The sequence below is a fragment of the Lontra canadensis genome, unplaced genomic scaffold, assembly GCF_010015895.1.
Source record: "Lontra canadensis isolate GAN:19392208 unplaced genomic scaffold, GSC_riverotter_1.0 scaffold58, whole genome shotgun sequence".
NCBI lineage: Eukaryota > Metazoa > Chordata > Mammalia > Carnivora > Mustelidae > Lontra > Lontra canadensis.
The window spans coordinates 560,463-570,688 of record NW_022631052.1 but is presented as its reverse complement, the minus strand read 5'-3'; the positions used below and the strand labels follow the sequence as shown (position 1 = coordinate 570,688).

The window sequence follows — 10,226 nt, the reverse complement described above, 5'->3', positions numbered from 1 at the left end:
CCATTCTCAAGGACCCCATGACTTGAAATATTTTTCTTTCCAAAACCCACTGATGTCAGAAATCAGATAGCTATTCCTTTTCTTTCCAGAGCCTCAGATCAGCATGAACTTGACAGGGTGACCTCTTAAGCTTGGTATCATTCTACCTAAAGCAAATCCTGTATGGTTTTGAGGTTAAAAGAACTGGCTTGAGTCCCAGACTGTCTGGGTCTAAAGCACCTGTGTAAAGATTCTCACTGTGGTAAATTTCCTACACCTCCCAGAGTCTCAGTTTTCTTATATGAAAATTGGGTAGAATAGTATCTGATTCACAGGATCTTGGTTGGGATTAATGTATATTCAGTGAGTGCCTATTGTGTGCCAAGTGTGGGGTTCATACCAGTGAACAAAACAGTCCGTGCCCCCTGGTGTTTGGTGAAGGAAAGCAGACAATAAACCAATAAATATTTAATACAACAGATGGTGGTAAGTGCCGTGAAGATAGATAAGGCACAGTAAGGAGGATAGAGTGTCAGGGTGGGGAGGAGTTATTTCACTTCTGGGTGGTCTGGGAAGGACTTTCTGATATAAGAGGACCTCTGAGCAGACTCCTGAGTGACATGAGGATGCAATTCATGGGGCAATCTGGGAGAAAACTCTTCCAGGCAGAGAAATGAGCAAGTGCAACAGTCCTGAGGCAGGAACATGAGTGGAACGCCCAAGGAAAGTCAAGAAGGCCAATGTAGCTGGAGTGAAATGGGCAAGGGGGCAGGGAGAAAGGATGATGTGAAAGAGGTGACTAGGGGCACCTCCTAGGTGACTAGGGACTCTCCTAGGGTGACTAGGGACTGAGTGGAGAACTCAGTACCCTACTCTAAGAACTTTGGTATTTACTCTGAGATGGGAGCCATAGGAGGATTTTGAGCCAAAAAAGAAGATGATCTGACAGATTTTATTTATTTATTTACTTAAGATTTATTTATTTATTTATTTGACTCAGAGAGAGACAATGAGAGAGGGGATACAAGTAGGGGGAGTGGGAGAGGGAGAAGCAGGTTTCCTGTCAAGCAGGGATCCTGATGCGGGGCTTGATCCCAGGACCCTGGGACCATGACCTGAGCTGAAGGCAGACGCTCAATGACTGAGCCACCCAGGCGCCCCAATCTGACAGATTTTAAAGGATCCTTCTGACTGGCATGTAGAAAATAGACTGGGGGGGAACCAGGTAGCAGGAAGACCAGTCAGGGGGCTATTATTGTTATCCAGGAGAGAGATGAGAACACCTATGATCAAACTGGTAGCACCAGGCAGTAGGAAATGGTCAGATTCTGGATGTGCCTGAAGGAAGAGCTGGCAGGATTTGGTTGATGGATTGGATATAAAGTGTGTGTGTGTGTGTACATGAGAGAGAGAGAGAGTGTGTGTCGAGTCAAAGATGACTCCGAAGTGTTTAACTTGAGGAATGGAATAGTCACTTAGTGAGGTGGGGAAGATAGTTTGTATGAAGTGCTCACCATGGATGTGGGCACAAAATAAATGCCCCCAAAATATTAGCTATTCTTTGTGTTTTTGATTTTGGTGTCCCGGGCTATCCAAACTCAGTCACCTGAGGCTCTGGAAATGATGAACATACCCGGCAAAAACATCATAAGCATCATGCCTAATATGTTTGTTGTGAGCCAAGCACATGACAGAATGTTTACTTAATAGTACCACCTTACAAAGTGTACAAAAGCCCTATGAGAAAATGAGTATTTGTAGAGTTTTTAATATATTTCAGACATTTTTCATTGATTCCTTTCCCTACCACTAGAATGTGAGTTACATGAGAGAGATCTTACGCCTACTGTGTGCTACCACACATGCCTGGCACATAGCAGACACCTTGGTTAATATTCATGGAATGAAATCTCATGATTATAGATGGAGGCTGAGTAACATCCGAAGGTGGAGCTGGGTCCTGATAAATATTTATTTGATAGAGGGATGAATAAATGGGTATTACATTCCCATTTTGGAGAAGAGGAACCAGCTGGTGGCAGACCAAAGAACTGAACCCAGGATATCCTGATCCTTGAGCGTGGACCCTTTCCATGGCCACACTATGGAGCTTCATAATGTGGCCCTTTGGCTGTGTTTGAGGATGCCTAGGAATTTGATGATCCTGATGATCCTGACGGCATACTATGTAAAAACCCTGGCTACTAAGAGAAAGAAAGAGCTAATGCGAGATCAGATTGTGACGCTCTAGTAACATGATCCTAAATTTCTGTCTTCATGAAACTGCATAGCTTAGTTTGCGCAGGGTGTAAAGGATGGAAACAGAATGTGAATCCAGTCTTCCCAAACCAGTGTCCTATTTGTTCTCCTTGGATTTTTAACCTGGGGTACAAGGACTCTTGAGGGGGGTGTCTCTGGATGTACTTAATGGTACATTCTTCCTACAACATTGTGTGCTTAGGAGCAGGTGCATTTTTGGGGGAAGGGCTTCATGGCTTTCATTACATTCTCAAAGAGGCCTATGATCCAAAAGTTTCCTTACATTTTCTCTTATGAATTTTTTGGGGGGCTTCAAAAAACCCTCAAATTTATTCTCTCATAGTTCTGGAAGCTAGAAGTCCAAAATCAAGATGTTAGCAGGACCATGCTCCCTCTGAATGGCCTCTCTGGAAAACCCATACCGTGTCTCTTCAAGCTTGTCTTGTGGCCACATCACTCCAATCTCTACCTCGGTCTTAACATTGCCTTCTCCTCTATTATTATTATTTTAATTTAAAAAATTTTTAAAGATTTTATTTATTTGAGAGAGAGCACGAGCAAGGGGGAGGGGTAGAAGGAGAGGGAGAAGCAGACTCCCTGCTGAGCTGGGAGCCTGATGCGGAACTCAATCCCAGGAAGCTGGGATCATGACCTGAGCCAGAGGCAGACGCTTAAACGACTGAGCCACCCAAGCGCCCCCATATTTTAATAAAACTGTTTTTAGATGAGTAGAAGAAAGACAAAAGAACTGGGGGAAGAGGACTGAAGAGACAAAACATGCTAATTTTTGTTTCCAGAATTTCGAGAGAAGGCTAACTTGACGAAAAAAGCCGAAAGTTAAGGATGTTGAGGCAGGATTAAAATCCAGATTTGCGGGGCGCCTGGGTGGCTCAGTGGGTTAATCCTCTGCCTTCAGCTCGCCCCGCATCGGGCTCTCTGCTCAGCGGGAAGCCTGCTTCCTCCTCTCTCTCTGCCTGCCTACTTGTGATCTCTCTGTCAAATAAATAAATAAAATCTTTAAAAAAAAAAATCCAGATTTTCTGCTACCAATTTCAGGGCTCCCTCTGGTTCCCCTAGTTTTCATTCATTCATTCATTCGCTCACTCACTCATTCATTTTTACCGAGTACCTGCTCCGTGCCAGGTACAATTCCAGGCTCTGGGAATGGTGCTGTGGAAAACTCGGGCATCAAAGAGTTTATACTCTAGTAGGGGAGGCAGACATAATAATGATGACGACGATTATTATGTCAAGTGCAAAGAAAAATGGCGTCACAGAACGGGGAGGAACAGGAATGGCATTTTAGATGGGGTGTTCTGAGCTCAGAACCTCCAGTTGCTGTCCGCGGACTCCAACCAAGACAGCGCTTCCGAAGGCCAGCTTGCCCCGCCCCAATAAACCTCTCTTTAACTCTCAGCCTCGCCTAGCCTCTCCCGGGTGGGGACTGTGGGGAAAGGGGCGTGCACACGGCGGGTGGAGAGCGCATGCTCCCTCGAGATTCGTGGCTCTGGGGAGTTTAACTAGAACTCACGCTCCTTGCCTTAAGGCGAGTGGGAAGGATCCGCCCAATAGGAGTTTGCTTTTGACGTTGTGGTTCCGCCCCCAGCCCAATTTCTACTTCCGCTTCCGGCGCTGAGGCTGTCCAGCTTGAAAATGGCGGTGGCGGCGGCTTCTCTGTTCCGGCTGTCTGGGCTGCTAGGTCGGTCCGGGGCACAGCTGAGGCGGCCCATGTCAAGTGGCGCCCACGGCGAGGAGGGCTCAGGTACTGGAGCTGCGGTTCGCGGGTAGGGCCTCAGCCCCACTCGAGCGAGGCGGGGCAGGACTGTGACCTTGGCGTGAGGTCTTGGGGAGGGCGGGGTGAGACCCGGGCGGGGTCCCCATCAGGCTTGAGCGGTCGTGCCTCCTTTGCAGCTCGCCTGTGGAAGGCTCTCACCTACTTCGTAGCGCTCCCCGGCGTGGGTGTGAGCATGCTGAATGTCTTCCTGAAGTCGCATCATGGAGAGCATGAGAGACCCGAGTTCGTCGCCTACCCCCATCTCCGCATCAGGTCCAAGGTAGGCCTTTGTAGCCTCTTCGAGCATCAATTCCCGTTTTATTACAAATGCGTAGTCTAAGTTCTTCATTCTCTAAAATCGTGCAAAATTTGTCATTTAATTTTTACAAATTTTTATTTTCTCCGGTTTTATGAAAATGTAACAGACTTGGGGGGAGTCACATCTGTTTTCTTTTTCAAGGTCATACAGTAAGTGCCCTTCAGATTTCTTTTTTTTTTTTTTTTTTTTCCCTGACCCATCCGCCCTCTGCCTTCTCCTACTCTTCTGAAAAGGTTGTCCCTTGTATGAGACTTAGAGGTTTGGGAATCTCCCTTAGAGCGGCAAAATCTGAAGGTGATTCACCCTTCTATGACCTGGGTATCTGACAGGTACTAGCTGCATGATGAAGAGACTAAAAGCTTCTCCTATTCCTACCTCTGCTAGTTATTTTCACAACTGTTTTACCCTTTGTTAGTGGTGTAGATGTAATCATTTTTCATTGCTTTTTGTAAGTATTCTTAACAAGATGCCCTGCTGGCTCTTTAATAACTATTACATCACTTAGCCAAGATAGGACTGGCCTTAACAGAAACTTGAGCTAGATTCTTAGATTCAGAAAGAATTTTTGAGTCTGAGCCCCACTCCCACCCTTGTACAAAGATGTAGAAGCCACTTAAGCATAGTTTTTAAGCTCAGTACTATTGACATTTGGGTCTGGATGATTCTTGTTGTGGCAAAAGGGGCGATCCTGTGAGTCCTAGGATATTTAACAGCATCCTTGACCTCTACCCACTGGATGCCCTCTCCCCGATGTCTCTAAATATTGCCCCCATGTCCTTGGAGGGGCAAAATTATACAGGTTTGGAAACCACTGCCCTAGAGCAATGTTTTTTCAAAGTCAGTGTGCAAAAAATTGAGGGTCGGTTGCAGTTTCCAATACAGAGGATTGTTTTAGATCTGGAACGAAGCCCAAAGTCTACATTTAAATAAGCATCTTCTCTTGTTTACGTCTACCATACTGATAGGATGACGTGAAGATTACACTTCCACAAACACTGCAGTGCCAGGGAGAGGCTCATGAATAATGAACTTGAGTTTGCCTTTCCTATTGCCTACTTTAAAAGCTCTCCTGGAAGTTAAAAGAGCTCCCTTATGGGACGCCTGGGTGGCTCAGTTGGTTGGACGACTGCCTTCGGCTCAGGTCGTGATCCTGGAGTCCCGGGATCGAGTCCCGCATCGGGCTCCCAGCACCACGGGGAGTCTGCTTCTCTCTCTGACCTTCTCCTTGCTCATGCTTTTTCTCACTGTCTCTCTCAAATAAATAAATAAAATCTTTAAAAAAAAAAAAAAAAGAGCTCCCTTAAATTATGGGAAGGCTGAAATACCCCAATAGTTAAAGGACTAATTATCATTTTGTTTTTATGTATAGTCTGTCACTTATCCTTAGCTGAAGCAGTTATGGCAGTGCTGTTCTGAATTCTTTTCTGGAATTGCCTAATTGACATCTTCACTCCACAGCCCTTTCCCTGGGGAGATGGTAATCATACTCTATTCCATAACTCTCAAGTGAATCCACTTCCAACTGGCTATGAAGATGAATAGAACCTGGACCACCACCCAGTGGGGACCACAGCACTGGTTTGGACCATGGCTCTGCACACGGACCAGAAAAGTCTATGGGACCTTAAGCTCACCTTCCTTACTTGTATCAAATGATGACCAGTATACTGATCTTCCATCCCTTTGCTTATGGCAGGAGGTGGCTTAAATAAATAACTTAGATTGGTCAATGATCTGAGAGTTGCATTTTTTGGTGTTTTTCCCTCCGAAATCAGCATTATTTTTGTTTCTGTAATGAAGGTTTATGGCTCCTGTGTACAGGCCTCTGGATAACAGTGTTTGTAACAGTCTTGTCCTTGGTTTCTTATACCTGGGGTAGGTAAAGCCAAGCGACCTTAAGTGGAACTAATTTAAGTATCAAGATTGGGTCCTGACAGACTTTGGGTGGCAAAGATACTGAGTGGCCAATAGAATGAGTGGCAATTTACATCTCAAAGAGGTATCTTTTGATTCTCCAGAGGAAGTGCTTAGTCTTTGTCCTGGCTTTCTCTTATTCCATTCCACCATCATTTGCTGAAGAATATTCCCTGTAGTCAGATAATTGTCTCCAAAGATGTCAAGTTCTCATCTTGGGGTCATCTCTTAGCACCTTGAAGACTGGAAGGGTCAGAAACTTTTGGAGAAATAAAGGCAGTATGGGGACTCCTGGGTGGTTCAGTCAGTGAAAGGTCTGCTTTCGGCCCAGGTCATGATCCCAGAGTTCAGCTTCAGTCTCCCTGCTCAGCTGGGAGTCTGCTTCTCCCTCTGCCTGTTCTCCCTGCTTGTGTGAACTCTCTGACAAATAATATCTTGAAAAAATAAAAGGCAGTATTACACATTTTTGCATATAGCATTAGCTTTATTTGTTTCTAGAATTAAAACCTTTCCATAGCATTAAGAATTAGGGAGAAATAATAGTAACAGTAACAAAGTCACCCTTACAGACCTTTTAACTTCTCAAAATTTAAAGTCCTTGAAGTAGCTGAGATAGATGAAGTCACTATAAAGTCAAAATAGAATGAAGAACAATTGGGCACCTGGGTGGCTCAGTTGGTTAAGTGTCTGACTCTTGATTGTGGCTGAGGTCATGATTGCAAGGTTGTGAGACTGAGACCTGCATCAGGCTCGACGCTGTGTGCAGCCTGCCTAGATTCTCTGTCTTCTCTTCCTCTTTATTATTCCCTCGGTAGCAGTTACAATGAAAGAAGATGGTTGGCTTGGAATGGTTTTATTCTCGAGGCTCAACCAGACAGTTTTGTAATAAGATTCAAGAAGCTACCAGGTTTTGGCATTGCATAGTACATAAAGTAAACTGGTACTGCAGAGGTGAGGCATATGGAAACACAGGATGTGAAAGCCTTTTACAGTAAGGGAGAAAAGGATCCCTGCTATCTTTTCCATTTTGTGATCTAACCACAGCCTGTGCTTGTGCTTCCAAGTCCCCATAGAACCATTTTACTTGAGCTGAGTCTGAGTTCAGGACTTGACTTTGGCTTGCTGCCTGGCCTCCCTCAGCTGGACTTCAAGTATCTTTTATAATTCTTGTATAATAGACCGTAACCAGTCAAAATATAAATGCAGAATGTATTGAAATGACATTCAGGACTAGTCATGTTAAATATGAAGTAGTCACATAAACTGGAGCGAGCCCAATACAATTTCTACCTTCTGTAAGTTGTTTCATACTATATTGGGTATATAAAATTGAACCAGATTACACAAGACCTGCAATTTTGGTGACTACTTGACATTTCAAAGTGTGTTAAGTGCTCACCTGATCCTGACTTTTTTTTTTTTTTTTTGTGCAGGTACAGAAGCATATTAAGTTACTTGTGTAACTTATTGTGGAAATAAATTTTAGAAATCAGTGAGGTTTCTAATTGTTTTAGCACACTATTGACCTTAGATAAATTTTCACTTTTTCTTCACCTTTAAATTATAAAACAAAATTTTCTCCAGTGTACATATGGGATATGTGAGGTCGCAGTATAATACTTGTTTTGTAAAGTGCACTGAGTTCTCCAGGGGCAAATAATGAAACTAAGTATTACAATTTATTCCATCTTCATGATTACAGACATTACAGGGCAGGGTGGGTACACAAAGCAAATAGGACAAATTTCTCCCATTTAACTAGATGCAGCATTTTGGCAGTTTTATGATAATACAGGATGGCTTAATTAATTGACTTGGGCTGAGAGCTGGCAAAAGCAAATCTTGGGGGACGCCTGGGTGGTTCAGTTGGTTGGACGACTGCCTTCAGCTCAGGTCATGATCCCGGGGTCCCGGGATCGAGTCCCACATCAGGCTCCCAGCTCCATGGGGAGTCTCTTCTCCCTCTGACCTTCTTCTCGCTCATGCTCTCTCTCACTGTCTCGCTTTCAAATAAATAAATAAAATCTTAAAAAAAAAAAAAAAAAAGCAAATCTTGGCAATTTAAGATCTTCCTTCATTGTTATTCCAACAATCTTCATTCCTAAACTACACTATGAGCTCCGAAATGGTGTGTACTGTAACATTCTTCAAGCTTTCACATCTTAATCAGAAATCACATCTCTTAAGGCAGGGAACTCTTAAAGCTGTCTTCCTCTTGGCTAACTCAGTCCACCAGCAATCTTAAAAGTTATTATAAAAGTAAAACCGTGCTCCCAAGCATTGATTACAACCGTTGTGCTGGGATCCCTTTTCAGAGCCTTAGCTCCCTGAGAGAAAAGAGAGATCCTAACAAATTGCTTCCATGAATAATAACCCTAGTACAATGTACCTAATGTTCTTCCCAGCAAAACTCAAGAGGTCAGGCCACCCTGATCATCCTGACAAGTTTATCAGTATTTACATAAAAAAGGATATTTAAAGCTGATCCCAGACCAAGTATCGCAACCATAGTCCCAAGCAATCATTCAGTTTAAGCACATGGAGTTCCTGTACGATGCCAGAGCAAGTAAGAAATCTCAAAGCAAAGAGTGATGGTTCATCATCTTTTACAAGTGAGGAAATCAATGAGGAAAGAAGACTACTGCCTCCTAAACTCCTCATCAAATCCGTGGCTATTTTCACAGCCTTAATTGACGAAATCCAGTGTCCTCAATTTCCTGATTGGAGAAGTCTATTTTCAAGGTGACTGTCAAGGTCAAGAAGAGCTTTCAGGCTTTTCTTTGCTATGGCCCATAAATTCCAGTCCTTCAATGGGAATCTCCTTCTCCTTTATTGCTTTCTGATGGAGGAGAAAACACATGACACAGGTCTGTAAGAAGCTTGAGGACCAAACTTTGTAAATATGATGGTGCAAAAATAAATCATATGGGACCAAGAGAACACCCAACCATGATTAAAGACCTGTACTTTTTTTTAACCTTAAATGTAAGACCAGAGAGCGACTGGAAAGGAGTTTCAGATGTGGAATTTAAACAGTATCTCCACTCTGTTATGACAGACACAAAATTCAAATCTGAGTTCCAGGACAATGGCTATGTGACTTTGGGCAAGCCTCACTTTCCTGTCTATAAATAGGGATAAAGATAGCAACTTGCAACTACCCTGAGGATCTTTTAAGTTAACTAACTGGGAATGTTGTGCCCACTGAGGTTCTTAAAATCCAAAGCAGTTTCACATTCACTGAACTAGAATGAAAATTTCCTAGCGGGTTGAGAGATTTAACAGGCCAAAGAAGGAATTACAACAAAATGAGATCCTCATGTCTAACAGGCCAGATTCTAACACCCCTCTTCCACCCCCAACACTAATAGTGAAATAGCGCACCACCGCAAAAATCAAAGAAACGATTCTGGTTAACATGAACTAATCACTTCCTATTTGGGGAACATTCCATGTATAAAATACGAACAACTACGCGCACTTTGCGAGTTTAGGACGAGCACCAAATGAATCAAAGAATATCCCTGTGCTCTGTGAAATGTAACACATATTGTAAAAATATTTAACTTTGTCATTCAGAGAGATACCGGGCGGCCTTGGTGGTGATAATGGGGAGACAGCTCCTGCTACTGTCCTCAATGAAGCTTTTCTTCACCGTTCCCATCCCAACCTCCGCGAATTACTACCCGTGTGGCCGGGGACACCGCAGAGACAACCAGGGGGGTAGACACGAAAGGGCTCTGGCCACCTAAGGGCTCACCTGAACACACTGCTGATAGCGCTTGAAGAGGTCGGTGCACGGGTCTCCGGAGCCGTCCCCCTTGAGGAACTTCTCGGCAAACCAGCGATTGAAGCACTGGTCGTACTCGCGCTTCATGTCGGTGCAGGCCTCCCCTACGCTATTCATGGCGGCGGCGGCAGTAGCGGCGCGCTCTGATGTCGTCACTCTTGAGTGCGTCGCTCGGCTTTACGTGGAGACGC

The 10,226-nt window shown here is 44.1% G+C and overlaps 2 protein-coding genes across 2 annotated transcripts; one reads left to right on the top strand and one right to left on the bottom strand.

The window, feature by feature from the left end:
- The first annotated feature begins 3,869 nt into the window (after positions 1–3,869).
- Positions 3,870–6,064, top strand: LOC116878538 (cytochrome c oxidase subunit 6A1, mitochondrial). The gene is made up of 3 exons (XM_032876145.1): positions 3,870–4,000; positions 4,150–4,292; positions 5,790–6,064. The coding sequence occupies exons 1-3, from the start codon at positions 3,892–3,894 to the stop codon at positions 5,871–5,873; spliced, it is 336 nt and encodes a 111-aa protein (XP_032732036.1). The 5' UTR covers positions 3,870–3,891; the 3' UTR covers positions 5,874–6,064.
- A 2,233-nt stretch (positions 6,065–8,297) lies between these two features.
- TRIAP1 (TP53 regulated inhibitor of apoptosis 1) lies at positions 8,298–10,199 on the bottom strand. Its single transcript, XM_032876148.1, has 2 exons — positions 10,006–10,199; positions 8,298–9,084 (listed from the first exon to the last, which is right to left on the bottom strand). Exons 1-2 carry the CDS (start codon positions 10,150–10,152, stop codon positions 9,001–9,003), a joined length of 231 nt encoding a protein of 76 aa, XP_032732039.1. The 5' UTR covers positions 10,153–10,199; the 3' UTR covers positions 8,298–9,000.
- Between the last annotated feature and the right edge of the window lie 27 nt (positions 10,200–10,226).

Coding starts and splice junctions, on each gene's coding strand:
- LOC116878538 (XM_032876145.1), top strand. CDS start 3,892: ATGGCGGTGGCGGCGGCTTCTCTGTTCCGGCTGTCTGGGCTGCTAGGT. Junction 4,001..4,149: donor CCACGGCGAGGAGGGCTCAG/GTACTGGAGCTG, acceptor CCTCCTTTGCAG/CTCGCCTGTGGAAGGCTCTC. Junction 4,293..5,789: donor ATCTCCGCATCAGGTCCAAG/GTAGGCCTTTGT, acceptor TTCACTCCACAG/CCCTTTCCCTGGGGAGATGG.
- TRIAP1 (XM_032876148.1), bottom strand. CDS start 10,152: ATGAATAGCGTAGGGGAGGCCTGCACCGACATGAAGCGCGAGTACGAC. Junction 9,085..10,005: donor GCTATCAGCAGTGTGTTCAG/GTGAGCCCTTAG, acceptor CTCCTCCATCAG/AAAGCAATAAAGGAGAAGGA.